Raw genomic sequence first — 18999 nt, forward strand, 5'->3', positions numbered from 1 at the left:
GACACGTGGCGTTATTACGAGCCGTTTCGTCAAAGCGCATTAGTAGTATCACTAAATACTTCCTAACAAAATAATAAAGGACAATGAGCTCTGATATTAAAAATGGCACATTTATTTCTACATTACTGTTATATACACAACAGTTCTCAATATCTACTTTATATATAAAAATAGGAAACTGGAGGCACTTTGAGGACAAAGCCTACAGGGAGATATTGCCCTCAAGTATTTATGAAGACAGAAAGAGCTGTAGCAAATTATTTGTTGTGGATGACAAAGTCTCCTAATAAAGAATATTGTATTTTCAGACTTGCACACTGTAAAAAATCCTTTACATAACACGTCATTTTTTTCTTCTGTTTAGCACTATCAGACAAATTCTTTTTAGATGAAAATAAATGTATAAGCTATTCCATTGGGCATATTTTGCAAATGACATGTAAAAGTAAACCAAATATTGTTTTCCAGCCGATATATCATACGTAAATCAATGTACACGACAGTCCAGAAAGAAAATGCAATATAAATCCGTAAAAAAAAAGTTTAAGTAGGATTCAGTGTCAACGTTTTGTCATTTATAAATTCTTGATGTTCTTTTGACTCACCCGGGTAAGCATGTATCATACGCAAAGTTTCATAGTCATATGCATTTAACAGAAATATTTTAGGCACTAGTGAGTCATCGTCATCAAAACAGCCCCAAGTCACAAAAAATGACATAGGCCACTCTTTAGCCATTCATTCTGATGAATTCTACTACGATGAAAGTGATTCAAAACGTCAAAAAGTTGAACTCGGATGAATCGGAACATGTTTGAATTTCCATCAAATTGCCGCAAACAAAAGGATCCCAAATGAAAACGTCGGGTTTGCACGAAAACAAACGGAAAACAAATTATCACAACATGTGACAATACAGCCAGAATTTGTCATTTCTAACATTTCCGAGCACCTGGCAAAACGCAAACATCTCATTTTGTTCCCGTAATCTAAAAAAAAGTCTTCAATTCAAATGTAAACAAAAAAAAATGAAAGAGCATTCCAAATTTTTAAAAAAACTAACTCTGAACAACTATCTTACAAACAACCAAACATGAACCAAATTCTACAAAAAAAAGGAAGATCATCACAAAGAGGCTTAGCAGTTGTTCAAAATGGAGGAACAAAACATAACAAAACATGAACCAATCAAATCAAACAATGGCAAAATTGAGTAACTGAAAACAGTCAAAGGTCACGCACGGCACAACTTACCATTCTCTTCCAGTACTCCATTTTTTTTCCCTTTACGCAACCCTGGTAGTCGCCAGGCGTCTCCTTTGAAACATTGAAATCATCTTGTGTCCTGATTGGTCCAATGGCAGAGAACAGCTCGAGGCTTTCAAAACCTAGTAACCAATTGTCATGTTCTATGTTGCTCTACATGAAAAATATCTCTGTTTGAAAACGACTACTCTGGCGTGATGGATATTTAAGAAAGGAAAGGATACGTTGCAGCTTGGCTCTGCTAAAATTTAAAAAAAAAGTTCTCTGGTGACCGGGTTGGCTGCTTGGCAACAAAATCTAGATGCTCTATTTCTACGGAAAGCTCGCATTTGGAGACAGGCTTATTTATTATCTCTGGGGCGGGGGACGGTGGTCCGGGGCTCCCTCTGGCATGGCAGTGACCCCTTGTTAAGTTGCATCTAAGACCTCCATAGTGGGTGGGAATGCCACATAGAATAATACAAATGCTGGATTTTCTCTTGATCCAAACAAGTTTGCTCCCAAAACGGGAAACTTTTTCTTTTTTTTTTTTAGAATAGAACGAAAACATGATCATAAAAGTATTCCCCACCTCAATGTCCTGGAGTCAAATCATGGAAATATGAAGACATGCTTCTCTCGTTCTATACAAATGTGCTTGTTTTGTTTGTGTTTGCTTGTCGATGTGTCCCCTTCTTTTTTTGACAATTGTGCCTTCCAAAACCACATGGAGGTACATTAAGGCCACATGTTCAAACAGGAGCTGTAAGACAAAAATAAAAACACCAAATATTAATGCAAAACACAGCAAAATTGTCCAATTATTTCAAAGTTGAAAAGGCAGCCAGCCAATGTCTTAAATGTCAAAGAACGAGGGTTAAAGGGCAAGTACGTACTTGGAATTACATATGGCTTATAGGGTTGTGGCCATCACCTCCGAGACCTCCGCCCATCTGCATCTGGGGGTCCACGCCTGACACTTTCTCCTCCTCTCTTCTCTTGAGGCAGGCGGCCTTTGGGTTGAGATTACGCTCTTTACAAAAGGCACATAAACATCGATTAGGGCCACCTAAATAAAACGAGCTTCCACTTTGCGCAAGCGGGGAAGAAAGCCAGGCAAGGGAAAGAAGAAAGAAGTAAAGAAGAGAAGAAAGCGGGTATATATATCCTGGCTATCCTTCCTCATATATTCTCCCCCTCTGCCCTCCTCCTTCCTGGTCCAGTAAATTAAAATAGAGGCGAGAAGAGAGAAAGTTTGGCCAACATGACCTTTTCTAGAGGAAAGGCTCCCCCTCCGGGGTGCCGTTGCTCTGCCTGCTGATCGGACTGACTGGCCGACCTACCTCGCACCTGCTTCTCCAGGCCGAGTATGACCTGGACGGCCTGCTGCAAGATGACCAGCTTGGTCTGGGCCTTGTCGCTCTGCAGGTGAACCTGACACATCCTGCCCAGCTCTCTGAAGGCTCCGTTTATGTCTCGCACCCGCACGCGCTCCCTAGCGTTGTTAGCCAGGCGCCGCTCGCGCTCCCGCTGCTCCTTCTCTTCGGCCGTCAGGTTCTCATCGCTCACTGTGACAACGCTGCAGCCAAGGACGGGAGGATAGCGGTTGGTGGGGATGGTTAACACACCCGAGTCGCAAAAATGGCGCAATCCTACTACTCTGTCGTACCCTAGTCTTTCCTGTCCATCCCTCTTCAGATGCCTATTACCATCAATGGCACTCAATTGGTCAATATATGGTACTATAATTATTGCATTGGTTTTAAATCAAAGACAATTTTTTTTCTTTGGAAAAATTGTAATTATTCATTATCTGAACTGCTTATCCTTGTGAGGGTCCCCAGCTAAATATGGGCACCAAGCGGGGGGCCCCTTGATCGATAGCTAGGCAAATTGTCATTGTAATTTTTAAAATATCATTTTTAACAAGAACATTAACAATGTTCTTGCTATAATAAATTTAACAAAAAAATATTCTGCCCGTTATTATCAAGTCTTGACTGAAACTACTCAAAGCTTCTCCTTGCTGTCGAGATGAAGGAACGCCCCAGTGGAGTGGGCCAGCCGGGCCAGAGAGCAACAGGCGGATGTGTCTTTTTCTACAACTATCTTTTAGAGGCCATATTGTCAGCAATTGCCTAATTGTGAAGGGTCACTGAGGTCCAGGATGGAAGTTGAGGGGAACTCACGACTTTCCAACCGAGCGACAGAAGATATGAGGAGGGTGAGAGAAGTAAAGCTCTCGGCCGACTACGGTGCAAAAAAAGAACAAAAAGAGAGTGAAGGCAACGTGATAAATACATTACAAGTCAATGTATTTATCGCAAGGAGGCCAAGAGGAATAGATCGCCGTTGCCATCTGACCAAAAAAATAAACTGGAGGAGGACGGAGGAGGAGTGGATGGAGAAAGCGCAATCAAACACATAGCCGAGACATGAGTGTGGTTACGTTGCGGGGCATGCGATGCTCCGTGGTTAGGGCAGGTTAATACGAATGGCAACTTGGGTACTTTTAGCAAAAGCCAGTATGCCAGCTTGAAACAGCCAAGGTAACAAATGTGTTAACTGGTAAGATGGGCGAGGCGGGCGACATGGAAGAACATTCAACGGAAATCCTAGACGACACATCACACATTCAAAACACTCACATGGCTTCGTTTCCTTGCTTTGGAAGATAGACTGCAATATATCCAAATGGGTCGCTTTCATATATTTATCCCGTTGTATTGTTTACATATTTAAAACTTAAAGCATGTAGTCATTTGCCTCTTTTGGACCAAAAACGAACCAAATTAAGCGGTCCAAGAAAATAGTCATGAAATAAATCAATTTATGGTAATTTATAAGGTATTTATCTGAAATCTGAGAAGAAACACTTATGCTGGTCAATATTGTGGTGTAAAAAAAAATGATGTCATGTGCACTGGCCTTATGTTATCATCGTTTGGTTCCAACGCGGAAAGTAACCTATCGTATTGAGTTATAAGAGACGTCGACCCAATAATGTGACTGGCTGGTCTGAAGGCACGTATGAAAGGGGCTTAAGTGGCATCTAGCAGGAGAGTGAAGCCATGTGAGAGTTTAACATGTCAAGAAAATGGTCCCCTCTTTCTCCTTCTCCTCCTCCTTCCTCCCTCCCTGGACACCCACTGACCTCGGACTTGCTGCTCCAGGTTGAGTATAACGTTAACGGCTTGTTGGAGCACGTTCAATTTAGTCTGTGGTTTCTCATAGTTCAGATGGAGCTGACACATGCGGCCCAGCTCCTTAAAGGCCTCATTGATGTCCCGCACGCGGAGTCGCTCGCGGGCATTGTTTGCCATCCTCCGCACTTTCTCCCGCCCAGCTTTTATCTCCACTGGTAGATCTTCATCGTCATCCTCATCAATCAGACTAGCCAATGGCAGATGAGGAGGGAAGGAAACAACATTGTGAACATGGTTCACATAAGTAGGAACTTAGTAGCGTTCTAACAATCACAAATAACAGTACAAGATCTTTTGTGTGTATACTTGATATTTTAACAGGAATAGTAATTTGGTCATTTTTAAGCGTATAATCAACACATATTGTTTATCCCTTCAATATTGTGACACGCTACTGCCATTGACGATAATATAGCTCCCAGATCTCCCCGTGGAAATGGATGAGGTGTGTATCAGGGTCAATGGCAGTCAATAGTAAAGAGTCTAAAATGTGCTCTGTTGGCGATAATCTGCTACGAAACTTGCATTGATGAATGTGAGTAAAAAGTCATACGTTTCCAAAAGGTACCTTGTTTGAAGAGCCTTTAACTCTTTGTTCTCGTCTTCGGACTTGTCAGTGACAGAGCCATTTTCATCATCCTCCTTGGTCTCTCGTTTAATATCGCTGGAACGATTTAGGCTGCTCACCAGATCTGCGTTTTAAAAAAAACACACACAGTAACAAAAGGCGCGATTCACTCAACTTCTGTGAGAGTCAAAGTAAGAAAGACACACTTGTGAAAGCCTCAGAATGAGAACCTTGCAGGGCAGACGCGGTGTGATGTCCGAGTCCTCCACCAGAGGGCAGGCCAGCAGAGTCTTCATGGTGACTGGAGACCTTTGAGACACAATAAGACACGATAAGCAGGTATAAGGAGCGGATGTTGCTTTTAAGGTATTATTTATGAATCTCACCATTCCTGGCAAGCGGTTGGCGAGGCTGCTAAAAGCTGAAGATAAACCCAAGCCGGATGCCAGCAGGCTCTGCATTTCCGCCAGTCCCGGTCCTCCTTGTCCACTAGCATGTCGCTGTAGAACATGAATAGCTTCGTCTAGGCGGTCCTCCAGTTTATTTGACTGCAAATATGAGAGTAGATGATGACAAGGTGCTATGGCATCAAGTGAGCTTTAGGTCACCCAATGATAGAGACGTCATTTGGAAGGACTCACTCACCATGCCCTGGACTCCACCATGAAAATTAGGTGAAGGTGTGGCCTGTCCAGATGACCTTGTCCACTGGGAGGCAGATCCTGTAGATAAAGCATAACTGTTTGATTATCGCTTGTGTTGAATTTAGATGGTGAGTGTGTCTCTGAGACTATTTGAAGGTCAAGTACTTTTGAGTTTGGAGAAGAGAGTAAGATTGTCACTTGAAAAACATCAGTGAATTACATTTTAAAGGGTAGACCTTGTTATCACGAGGCTACAAATATCATAATGAAAGCAGTCATTTCTTTCAAGTAGTTAAGAGTATTGGATTTCACTGACCTGAGGTGGCCTGAGGAGAGCCAGAAGGAGTGGATGGGGACGATGAATAGCCGTTACTGTTGGGGTCTGAAGGGTAAATCTGTCAACAGATATTTTTGCTATCAGTATGATGAAATGCAACGAAGAAAGAAAAAAAGCCCTGATATGGACTTGTGTTTTTTTGCAAAACCTACAGAAGCCAGTGCTTTCCCAATCTCATCACCGGAACTTCCAGGTACTGCTCCTCGATTGGCTTAATAGAAGAAGAAAAGAGGATCAGATTACCTCATTGGCTACCACTTGACAGTGATCCAGAGTTGCCCTAAAAATAAACTGTTTTATCACTTACAGTACAACACCAAAAAACTAAGGATACAGGACAAAACACTGCCTACAGGCTGACATTGACGGCCACAGATTCATTTGTTGGCAGCATGATCGCTCACGATAAGCTGACCTACGAGTTTACCAATAACAGTATCAATACCAGGAATGGGAGGTGTGTGACTGGGGACTCCGTAGCTGTTGGAGCCGGAGTGGAAGCCGGCGGGGTGGCTCCCGTTCACTTCACTGCCATGTAGGGGGTAGTTTTGGGGCGAGAGGGGCAGTGGTTGCCGTTTCTGGGAAACAAAAGTGGTTTAAAGGATTTAGCTGGGTCAAGAAATGAAAATCGCAAAAGCAGAAAAGTGTTGAGGGGAAAAAAATGTCTCTTTTGAAAATACTATTAGAATGTGAATACTCACCAGTCTGTCTTGAGGGTTGATGGCAGTGAAGGGACCATGCTGGCTCAGATGGGTGGAGTTACCCAGCATGGAAGGATAACCAGGTTGAACCATCGACCCAGCAGAACCCCATGAATCGGAAGGCGGGTGGAGGCCTTCTGTCGGGGGCATCCAGAGACAGAGGCGGGAGTGGGGGCCAGAAGAGGGGTGCAGAATAACCAGTCACATGAGATAAAAAAAAAAGACAATAAAAAAAAACACATATGAGACATGTCACATTAGTGTGATGACTTCATCCGACCGTGATACACATGGACAAAGCGAGTGGAATGGTAACTTCATGTTGTTGTTTTTTTACTAAGATTATTTTTTGCTACTGCAACAAAGTAATGCAATTTGGGAGCTAAACAAAGTCAACCTTTGTAATGTGATAATGAAACGACAATAAGTGGTAGGGAAAATGACCAAAGGAATAATTTGAAGTTAATAGACTGCATACTTTCAACTAGTTTTTTTCCCCTGTCTTTTGTCTGTCAACCAGCAAGTAATGATTCAAGTGGCAACTCTTGATTGAACTATTAACCTTGCATGTAGAATGGGGGAGTGTAGATACTTCCTGCTTTGGGAGCAGAGTAGCCGGCATTGTCTCTGTTAAAATCCTCACCGGAGGCACATACCTAGAAACAAACAACACATTCAGTAAGGGAAAACTTGAAGCCTTTCTGGGGGTGCTCATTTACTCTAACTCATGAGCTGCCCTTGACACGGCTACAAGTCTAATCCATTTTGACTGTGAGGTGCTAACAGTGAGTGACCGACCGCCAGATCACCCACTGCCTGCCAATGGCATGGAAACATTTGTGGTCAATCAGTTAAACAGCATAAACAAAAAGCACATTTAGATTGATATTGGGGGTAATAACCAGGTTATGTTTTTTTTATTATTTGTTCTAATATTGATAAATATTGGAACTTGGTAAATAATTAAAAATATATATTTGTAATTATAATTGAGATCTGATGTCAGGTAGGCCACAATGATGTCCATGTATGCGGATATTAGGTCTTTGTGGTGCTGCTACTTTTTTTTACATCTATAAATGTATGTAAATGTAGGAAAAAGTCAATTAAATAAACTGGAAAACGCTTGTCTAAAATATGTTTCTGTTTCCCCTGCATTATGTCTTATGCACTAATCTGTTTTTTGTAAACAACTAAAAACTTTTTTTTTTAAATCATGTGCAGTCAAAAGATTAAATTAACACCAAGACATTTTATCAGGCCATGATCCAATGTGTCAACATCTCAGTAAGGTGAGGTGATATGTTGTTTTCTTTTAATGTGCCATTCAAAAGTTTTGGCATTCCCAGGCAGGGTGAATAAACTTTAGCCTGCTTAATACTTCCAATTCTTGATACGACTACTTGATTACAAATCCATGGACTGGAAGTCTATTGCCGTCAATGGCATCCTTTTCCCTTTCAATAAAGCGACTGCTGATGCAAGTCAAACTCAGCTCAAACCGGACTAGAGTTTTCTTTGGTAATTTGATGAAGTAAGAAGAAGAAGGAGAAAAAAAGGGAGGGTTAGTGGAGAAGAAGGAAGGAGAGATGCACTCCTAATTACTGAACCATCTGTCGAATCCTGGACGGCGGCCAACTCCACTGGCAGCTGGGATGGAGGGTTGGGGGAGGGAAGGAGAAGGAGAAAGAGAGAGAGAGAGAGGGGAGAGCTGTTGTCCGCGGCGACGGGCGGGTGAGTGTGGGAGGGGCTGCGATGCGAGGTTTGAGCCGATGGGGTGGGGGGCGGCTTGGCAAGGAAGGAACGCAGAAGAGGAGGAAATCGGCCCATCACACAACGAGGCTGCGAGGGAGGGAGGGAGGGAGGGAGGGAGGGACGGAGAGAGGGAGGAAGGGAAGGAGGGGGGAAAATGTCTACCAGTTCCCCTAAGTGATCTACGCAAATGTGCCTGGCAGAGGGTGGAAATGTGGTCACAAAGTAAAAGGCCCAAAACTATGACACACTATAAATACACTACACCAATGAGTGACTGGCTCAATGAGTGGCTTTTCCTCCTCTTTTTGCTCTTTTAAATACACAGCTGTGCAAGCTGAATATATCATATCGGTGCACTTGGACAATCTCACAAGCCGCAAAAGAGGCCAGAGAAGCCACGCGGAACATAAAAAGGGACGAGATGTGAGGACGCCGATTCCCGCGGACCAAAGATTCTGAATGTTAGTACTTACCGAGGAGGGCAGGCCGGGGGGCACCTTCCGGATCTTTTTGGGCTGGCTTTCTGCTGAGAAAAAGACAAGAGAGGTACATTTAGGCTCAATCGGCAAGGAATGGGTGACACACTGTAGATACTTCCATTCTGCAGGCCTTACTTTGTATGCAAATCCCTTTTGACATCTGACTACTGATTGAGGCGCAAACCCATTTCCAGATAAAAAATTGGCACGCTCATTTTTTTTTTACTTGTTGCCATCCAAATGTGTTCAACATAGCAACTTGGATATTAGTTGGTAAAATCACTGTTATCTAAAGTCACTTTCAGATATTGTACACCTCTAACCAGGTGGTGTGATCAACAATCTACCCATATCGTGGCTTTCAGACCAGGGAAAATGTAGTGGTATTACATGGCTTAGCCACATTCTGACACAGGGAAATGTGATGGCATTTACCCTGATCGATAGCTTTTACAGGCAGTTTCAGATTTGGACATGACGTCATTCATGTCTGTTAAAAGTGAATCTGTTGTTTCTAAAATATTATTTTAGTCTTAAACCCAGGAAACAAGTAAATCTAGAGTAGTACTGTGCTAACATCATTAGCTTCTGCTATTGATCTCTAAAAAAATAACTGTGATGAGACCTATACTGAAAATATTTGTCATTTGAATAAAATGTGAAAAATTGAATTTGAAATCTACCTTTTATTCATTGATTTTGATTCAAACTCACCAATGGGGTCTTGTGCAGGTCTTCGGCGATGGTTGTTGCCCTCATAGGAAGAGTAAAACTGGGTGTTGGGCTTCAAGCCAGAGGGGGACATGGCATCGGGACTGGGCATGCCAATCTCACTGGGCAGAAAGCCCGGCTACAATAATTTAAAAAAATAAAAAGCGTTATATTAGAAAGATATATTGTTGAGGAATTTCTCCAAGTGAAAAGAATGAAGATTTACTCGAGGCAATTTGTCTTTGTAACTGATTTACCTGTGATGCAAATGATGAATAAGGGCCTCTCTCGCTCTTCCCTGTCGGAAGGAAGAGAAAATAAAATGTGGCTGTGATGGTGAAAATTAGACATTAATGTCAACATTAAATCCTCATCTGATGTGTAAATGCCTCGCATTTGCTGAGTGGATTGTGTATGATGTGCGGTATTTATGACTACGGAGAGCAAAACAACAACAAATTGAGCTCTTATAAATGGTTTGAGGCAATTGTGCCTGTCTGCCCCCCCTCCTCCCCTGACAGTTAAACAGCAGAGAGCTATAGGGCGACGCAATCCCAAGGGAGAGCCTTGTTTGTGCATGGGTGCCCTTTATAACCCCGACACCCCATTCGACCCGGCATGCACGCCCACTTCTCTATTGAGCACACAGAACGGCATATACAAATCCTCCACATCCTCCCTGTTTATCCTTCTGTGTTCATCCATCACCACCTGAGCATGAATTTGTTTTGCCCTCAAGTGCCGGATGGATGTACGTATATGTGAACCAACACCAGACAGACACGGAAGGATGAATGTTGCACTGACTGTCTAACGTGAGGGGAAAGTGCCCAGATATTTGGGGAGGTGAAAACAGCTGCTGTGCGGATTCTTCTTCAGCTGCCGCATTCAATTCAAAGCCACTTACCGGCAATCGACGTGCCAAACGCCGTGCCAGGTAAAATGCCAGCTTGATCGTTATAAATGCCTTCTTCGCCAAAACACTGAAACAGAACACAAGACGGATGAAAATCGACAACAAGTGCATGTTATGATATCTGATTCTGACTGTTAAATGCAGCATTTATAAACCATAGTTGTGATAAATAATTAGTCAAAAATTTTAGTAGACATAACCAACATTAAGGTCAAATGTTTCATGAAAATTAGTAACAATTAGTAAAATTTGTGATTTAATCGAATAGTCTGTTAGACTACTCAAACCCGAGGCCATGCATCTCTTCTTCAGTAAAAATAAAAACTGAAATATTGCAACATAAATAATATTTGAAGGTCTTAGCATTGAAACACACTTTGAAGATTTCTTCAACAGACCTGAACATTACAAACTGTTTGTTATTTAGTTAACCAAGATGGTAGTGCTGAGTTTGCTCATACCCTGCCCTGGTTAAACGATGGACTGTTCTGTTCTCCTGACCCCCAGGCACTGGACCCATTCCTCTCATCGACACCTGGAATATAGAGAAAAAAATGTTAGGAATTGGACACTGCACAACAAGCACAATGACGGAAATCAGAGGTAAACAGTTTGGAGATGCTGTTTTCATACAGATGAGAATTTGAAAAGCCTCCAAACTATTCCCTATATGCCCCTATGCGCTATACAACACATTGTTACCTTTTCTGCCGATTCCCATTAATAGTCAGACAAGGGTCTAAATCTTATATAAGTGACAGATGTGATGCCCAAACAAAACATGCTGGCACTAAAAAAAAAGGCCTCTGAAAAGAGCGATTTTAAAGGTTGCTCCCTGCCTGTCCTATTTCCTTCAATCTTTCATTGAACTACAGCTCAAAATCTCTTGGGGAAGGCTCAAGCTTAATTGCGAACTCATTTGCATAATTGTGCATATTAATGAAGTCTAAGCCTATGAATATTCATATTTTGGTTTTGTTGTCTAATTAAAAAGCGGAGCAGGATGAGGATGGGGGTGTGGAGGTGGTCTCGCATCATGACAGGATCAGCAGTATAACTGAATGATGGGTCCACAGTGCTGAGAGCTGCAGTGACAAGAGTGATCTATAATCACGCACACAAACAACACCAGAGGAATAAATGAGGGAGTAAAACGTGCCTGTTCTATAGCTGACTGTGACTTGCCAAGTAGGTCGACATTTACAAAGAAGTGTGTAGTAGTTCTCTCGCGACCTAACGATGCCCAAGCTAGATACAACATGTTAGATAGAATTCATTATGGCAGCGATAATATGGCATTTAGACATGGGAAACCATAAACTCAAGATAAACACCAGCTTTGTACACCAGTGTTTCCCCCAGTGCCTTTTCTCGCCCACTAAAACAGTGCTGCAGAATAAACAATAGAAAAAAGTTTACATGCTTTAACCGCATTTGGTGAGATATTTAAAATGGCAATGGAAATATCAAACCTGACCCAGCTCTTTGCCATTGCTCTGAATTGCACTGTATTTTGGCTTGTTTGTTGAAGGACATCCAAGTCATGGTTTTAAAATTCCTGTGAATATGTTTTTGCCCCGCCCCAAAACACACACCACAGGCTTTCAAGTTCAAATCCTATAATCAAACTGATTTCAAGTTGTGAGAATCTCAGGAAACTGAATTTAAATCACCAACAATAAATGTTAACTCATTTGCACCCAATTGCGGTCAGACTGACAACAGCGCACATCTCGAAAATCTTTTGAGTCATAAATCTGAAGTATTTATTTTCATGTAAGACGACTGCGATAACTCCAGACTATCAGACAAAAATTCGACAAAGGATGAGTAACTTCCGAGCATTTTTACACGGATGCACAACTCTTTCTAGCATCCAACGACACCCCTTCAGGCACGGCTAGTCTATAATTAAACAGGAAACACGCAACCTTGACTCATTGGCTTTAGAAGTCCAACTCCGCCATACATTGACCAGACTTGCAGACATGTTTTGGTCTTAACAGGAACATTGCCACGGGCACATATAATTCAATGCGTCTACACACCTTCTTCCTTCCCGCTGCCAAGTGAGTCACACAAACACAAAAGCATGAAGTCATATCCATGTCAAACCTCAGGAGAATTCAGGCTGTTAATGAAATACTGAACAATGTTCAGTAACACATGCAGCGTTGTTTTAACCTGTGTGTCACCAGAGACTTCTAAAACTGCCTATTGTGACTCAACCCCCAACATATGTACTGCGTCTTGTTGACTTGGAATAGTTGCTTTTTTTGTTCAGAGTATGTTGTCTGAACAGACAATACCTGATCTAAATGTGTAACATCTGATGATCCAGATTTCAATTAAAAAGTCAATGATCACTTCTGGTGGCATAAAGTGACTAAAAATACATTCCGAATTTCTCACTTTTTTTCCAAAGACTAAAAGAAAGGAAAGTATACATTGAAGACTATGACATATTTTACTGATTCATTCTATTATAGCTACTTCATTTTTATATATTGCTGTTGTATGATTAAACACTTGTTTTTAACTCGGTATCACGCAGACTGGTAAGGTTGCCCTATAATGATGCCTATACAAAGAACAGGCTCTTTGTCCAATAGTTGAGGTTGAATAACAGGAAGCTCCAATACAGTCCAGGCTGATAAGGAGGCAAGCGGTGCAGATCTTCAAGGCTAGTCGGAATAAGGAGACGAACGGTGTGGATCTCAAAGGCCAACAGAGATGCATGGACAATGGACAAGTGGATGATCCAAAAGAGGATAGCCTTCTAACAGTCGTGGATCAATCCACATCTTATTGTTAATCAGCAAATGAATATTCATTTTTGTATTACTATAACTGGGCAAACTCGGGTTGGGTGCTAAAACTTTACATTTAACAACATGCATCATTTTTACTGTAAGAGAAGACAAGACATTCACATGCTGGTTTAGGGTTCCTAACGCAAATTACAGCCACAGAGATTGAACCGCCACACACCCTAAACCTCAACTTGGAGGCCATATGTAAGAAAAAAGTTATGGTTACACATTCAAAGCATATGTGATTATGTGAATATTTTTCGCAAATGATTACTTGATAAGTTTAGAGGGTCAATTTTCCATTTCAACAAGCCAAGATTGCAGAATGGCTGTGTAAAACTGATTAGTGGTACAGCATTAAATAAATCAAAAGGCAAAGCATAGATGCTAACTTCGAATGTTGGATCCTTCTCATGTCATGGGGCAAATGAAACGATGACCTAAAATGCCTCCGTTTTGTATTTTTCCAATTGGTGTCTAGAGTAAACAAAAGAGTCTGTGAGTGAGGAAATCCCCTAATTTTTGCCTACTACTTGCATGCTGAATTTGAAATCCTTTTGGATGCTAAACACTAATGAGTGGGCTGAGGATTTCATCTCTTTTTGTTCAATATGGACACCTTAAGTGTTGTTGTTGGGTATACAAATGGCTGTGATGTCAGTGTTTCCCATAAACAAGCAAGAAAAACCCTAAAATTAGACGTCAAGAGAGTAGAATGGGGCAATGTTTTTCCCATACTCAGCAGAGGTGATTAATTGGCCTGTTCCCATCAACCCCCGCCGCCTCAGCCTTTGTGTTGTACTTGATTGAATGGCAACAGCTGACAAGGTGATGGAGAGGACAAATGCAAGGTTTGGATGAGGAAATGCAGCAGAGATGACACAAGATCTACGTCATGTAAAATAACATGGCAATCTTGGTCGGCTTTAATCAAATGACGTACAATTTAAAAACACCTGTGTTTTCTTTTTGTTATATATACTCCACTGCAAATGGTGGAATATTTTAAAATGGGACAAACCAATAAGTACATCTCCAATCCAACTGTGTCTACCGACTTTGTTGATGCAAAAATGAAAAAAAATCTGTGATTTGTTTTGAACTGACCTGAACCCCCAAACTGACTGCTGGCCAATCTTACTGTTGGCCGATTCTTCCCATTAGAAACGGGTAGTTCGAACATCTGAAATGACAAGAATCAACATGTAAACATTATTCAAAACAATTGGTTTTGTGTCAAATCTAGCCAAATAAGGAGCATGATGTAACATTATGCATTATGCAAGCAAACTCGGCCCCAAAAAAATAATCTGACCAATCCCTGAATAATAATTGACTATCAAATGAGTATTTTGAAGAGTTGAGAAAATTCTTACGGCGCTGAAATCCAGCAAATCGCTGAGCTCCTTGTCTGTCCCCACCGTCGTCATTCTCTGCCGCTGTTCACCTGCACTTTCAGTCTCAGCAAGCCACTGCAGTCAAAGGGGAAGGAAAACCATCAGGAAAATGTTCAACATTTCAACAATCACAAATACATGAATTTGCAAGATATGTACAATAATGATAGAAAGGGTCAAAGGTCAAAGTTCACAGAAACAATAAATGTAGCGATGCTTTGAATTAGATTGCTTAGTTGGAAGTTATGCTCTCGGGGTGCTCTTTTATAGTTTAGTCATGAACCGCTGACCGTACAATGACATCAGTCAGAGAATGAGTCAGTCAACTGGGGAAATGCTACATATAATTAAATTAGCATTAGATTGGGAACAAACAAGCTGTAAAAGTAAATAGATGTGAAATTTGGGGGAACTACACATAACTCCACTCTTCTCAAGTTGTAATTAATCAAAAAGGATAGAAGCCATAAAAATGTATGACATTTCACTTTCTCCTCCTTTATTGAAGAAGATGCTGCTATTTTCCTTATAGAGTTGGCTTTACCAAATCATAATACTGTAGCTAGTGATGTTTATGTTTGATTCACAGAAATATATTTCCATAAAAGGGTTACAATAATAACAATGGACAAAACTATATTGCAATGGCATGAGTATTTCCATACACACCCTAGAGGCCAATAAAAGATGGAGATGGAATTTTTTAAAATACAGACAAGTTGATTGGTCTTTCTTGTCATGGACCGTCAAGCAGCTTCCACGTTATCCTTCCAATCATGGCACAGTCCAGTAGGTCATCCGAAGCAATTATTATTCAAGAAGCATAAGCTTGCCTCCTACCATCTGATTATTGATCAGGAGGGAGAAATCTAACTAAAGTGTGGCTGGAGACCTGTCATTGTATTGAATTCCACACGCCGACCTCGACAAAAATTCTTCAAGTAACACAACATGAGATTTCATCAAGCTGTATTTTTATGATACTTACAAATATTAATCGGCTAAACTGAGAAATACTTATTGATTTTTTGTGGTTCAGGTCAATGTTTATGAATAGTATTCATATAGTACTTACATTTCTACTATAGATCAGTTTGATGGTGTAGCGGTTCACTCGTCTGATTCTGGTTCCCGCTAGTGGCTGTGTGTTTCTGAGGGTGACTGGTTGTTTGTCTCAGTCTGTGCTGTGTGGCTGACTGGTGACCAGTCTAAAGTGTAGTCTGTATATAGATATTAGTACTTTATAAACTATGTGTATGTAATATTGGGCATTCAATTAACTCGATGGCTGCTATTAATGGAACTAGACGTCCAACCTATTTTGACAGTCAATAAAAAACTGGACGTCTTGTGCTATCAATGGCCATAAAAGATGGGCATTCACAGTAAGTCTTCCCAGTTGGAATGAATTGGACGTCTATTATTGACATTGACAAGGTATATACTTATAAAGGGTGGATTTTTTTTAAAGATGTTATTGTGGACTTTAAAGAAGTACATTTCTATTTTGATTGTACTTGTTCTTAAAACATGACAAAAAATAATGACATCTAGTTTTTGTGTCTCCTAGTCCAAATATTAATATTGATATATGATCTAAAATGTAATGCTAATATATGAAGTATTTCTGGGATTACAATTGTATTTTATGACCACAAACTGCCACTTTGTATACGTGTTATATGTTAACACTATTACACATTATGTGGATCATCCTACCATGTATGAGAATGAATCATTACATAACAAAACACGGAGTAATTGGTTATTGCGTAAAGACTGAATTCAATCGAAAAACATTAGATTTTTTTAAAAATTTGTGGTCGGAGGTCAAAATGGGGGACTTCTGTCGTAACAAATACAAGTTGCTTACGCTTCAGCAACCCTCAGTCGACTGCCAAAACTTGTTCTCAAGAAACAAGTGACACAAAAACCTGATATATGGACTTTGACACAAAAAAATAAGCATTTACATCTATGAATTACACCGTCACCTTCCTCCCAAATTGGGAGAAAAAGAAGCCCGAACCTGTTGCCTTCCTGGCCCCACTACCAAAGCAAAGCGAGGGGGCTCAACACAAAGAACCGGCCAGCAAAGTTTCAAGTGAGTATTCCAAAATTTCGACGCTCAGTATTTCAACAACATTTGAGTTTTAAACACACGTGGAAAAAAATGCTCCACTGTAGAAGAATTTAAGAAATGCAGTTTTAGTTTAGGAAACATTTTTCTGGAGTAAGTCGACATACTAGCACAGACATCAATACAAGTGGAGGAGGAGGGGGGGGGGGGGGGTAAAACTCACCATGCTAATTCGCTGTAACGTTGAGACCACTCAAGTGAAACAAAAGAGCACTTTTCTCTGGACGCAAGGCCACCATCATCCCAATAAAAGCATCAAGAACTCACCCAGCACGACAAACAGACATTTTGTTTTTCCCGGTGGAAATTGCAACTTCCAAAATGTCCTTAAAAACTTGCCTATTCTTCCGACAGCACCGTTGACAGACAAGTGTTATTTAATGAACCGGAGATGTGTTAGGAGAGAATATTTAACGCAGATTTACCTTAATTAGGTTTTGGTCGCATCCAAGAGAGAAATAAGCGAGTAGAGGGGAGGAAAAACAAAGTTAAGGACTGGACTGGATCCTTTTCCCCCTTCTCTTCTCCTCCGGACTGTGGCTTGAGGAAGATGAGGGAAGCCCAGATTGAAAACAGTCCGCCGTCTCGGTTACTCTTTTCGTCACGAAACTGAAAAGCCGTCTCTGACGCGAACCATAACTCAAGAATGACTCCGTTTCGTATATTTTAGTGAAATTGTAACGACTTCATTTTCCAAGTAGACATTTTAACAGCCTCCACATTGTCGCTTCCAGAGATGTATCCCTCCGCGGCTCGGCCCACAGGAGGACATGGACGTATCCAGAAACATCAGCGGTGTCCAGTTTCAACGAAAACAGACACAAGACACGAACTGCGTTACGGATACTATGCTTAAATGCTAAAATGATCACACGTTTCGAGTAGTACGTCAAATTCCACCTCGAGGCGTCGAACGGGTGCTTAGGGCTGGCTAATCGCGAGGATCTATGTCGAGGGGCGGATGAGTCCGTGAGCCCAAAGAGTGGAAGATGGAATGATAATATCGGAGGAGACGACCAATGGGGTGCGGCTAAATTTGATTGACAGGCGAGACGTCCAAATATGTTTCAAGCTCGGGGCAGTGTTGTTTTGCCCGAACGTTGCGTTGCCAGCCAGCAAAATCATTATAAACTCAGCTCGCCGGCGGCGTTTGCACGGAAAATCATTTTAAAATGTTGCGTATTGCCTTGATATGCATCCGATGTACTAATACGCTCTTTGTCCACATTTATAAGGTTATTATACAATAATATGAGGGTCGAACGCTTCGTCCACTACTTGTGACATTTTTTGGCCAACTGCATCTGTACACAATTAAACTTTAACACAATTAGACGGCAAGTGATTATTTTTTGTAATTATTAAAAAAAAACATAACATTTAGATTTATGTAGGCAAACCTATAATATATGTCAACATGTAAATTATGATTACATTATTATTATTTTTAATTATTAGTTATCACTATTGTATCTTTGAATATTGTTTTGGATACTTTTCTATATTGAATAAGTGAAATTATACCTTAATAACATGCTAATTGAATTGATTATTCAAGTATAATGACATTTAAAGCTTCACCACCAAGTGCACAAATAACCAACAAATGAAAAGACAATTAACAATAATACAAACAATGGTTAATCTCAATAAAAAGAGAAATTCCACGCACCACTGTCCTATTAACTACAAAGTGAAACACTACGACTAGTTTGTATCTATTTCTGTGTTAGTACTACTAGAAACACCCAGTTTTTTCTCATTTGTTGACTTGATGTCCTAATAGTAGTTGACAACGGTCTGCTACTGGTATTACAATTAACAGTACAGATGGCTTTCAAGTGGTCAAAACATGTGTCTTAGAGTAAAAACAAGTCTGCAATAAAAAAACAGTGAATACATTTCCATTCACCTCCATCTTTTAACTCGCCAACGTCCGTCAATATGGACGCCACATGGCTAAGAAGTGGAAAACCAGGTGTCCTTTTTCCAACCAATCAGCAAAGAACATCATGACAATGAAAACTGGCAAAAGTACTCAAACTTAAGCAAAACTACAGATAGGTGTCCAAAGAAATATAGGTACC

The 18999-nt window shown here is 40.8% G+C and overlaps 1 protein-coding gene across 7 annotated transcripts; it reads right to left on the minus strand.

Annotated features, from left to right (window-relative positions):
* Positions 1–91: 91 nt before the first annotated feature.
* LOC144201346 (transcription factor E2-alpha-like) lies at positions 92–17867 on the minus strand. Of its 7 annotated transcripts, none has more exons than XM_077723892.1 (20): positions 17338–17867; positions 14752–14847; positions 14483–14558; positions 11024–11097; positions 10554–10629; positions 9904–9944; positions 9650–9785; positions 8930–8982; positions 7264–7357; positions 6702–6838; positions 6446–6578; positions 6153–6211; positions 5980–6058; positions 5665–5741; positions 5406–5567; positions 5250–5328; positions 5020–5143; positions 2589–2824; positions 2142–2278; positions 92–2008 (listed from the first exon to the last, which is right to left on the minus strand). In XM_077723892.1, the coding sequence occupies exons 2-19, from the start codon at positions 14803–14805 to the stop codon at positions 2148–2150; spliced, it is 1821 nt and encodes a 606-aa protein (XP_077580018.1). In that variant the 5' UTR covers positions 14806–14847; positions 17338–17867; the 3' UTR covers positions 92–2008; positions 2142–2147. The 7 variants fall into 7 exon arrangements, with proteins under 7 accessions (XP_077580018.1, XP_077580020.1, XP_077580016.1 ...); XM_077723894.1 differs by having other exon boundaries at positions 2142–2258; positions 5226–5328; XM_077723890.1 differs by having other exon boundaries at positions 5226–5328.
* Positions 17868–18999: the final 1132 nt, after the last annotated feature.

The sequence above is a fragment of the Stigmatopora nigra genome, chromosome 9 (assembly GCF_051989575.1).
Source record: "Stigmatopora nigra isolate UIUO_SnigA chromosome 9, RoL_Snig_1.1, whole genome shotgun sequence".
NCBI lineage: Eukaryota > Metazoa > Chordata > Actinopteri > Syngnathiformes > Syngnathidae > Stigmatopora > Stigmatopora nigra.

What these genes read in the sequence shown, in the direction of transcription:
- LOC144201346 (XM_077723888.1), bottom strand. Translation starts at nt 14,805, where the DNA reads ATGACGACGGTGGGGACAGACAAGGAGCTCAGCGATTTGCTGGATTTC. An exon ending in TCAACCCTCAAGACAGACTG is followed by an intron (nt 6,579 to 6,701) that starts GTGAGTATTCAC and finishes TTTGTTTCCCAG; the next exon opens with AAACGGCAACCACTGCCCCT. An exon ending in TCACACACCTCCCATTCCTG is followed by an intron (nt 6,212 to 6,445) that starts GTATTGATACTG and finishes TCTTCTATTAAG; the next exon opens with CCAATCGAGGAGCAGTACCT.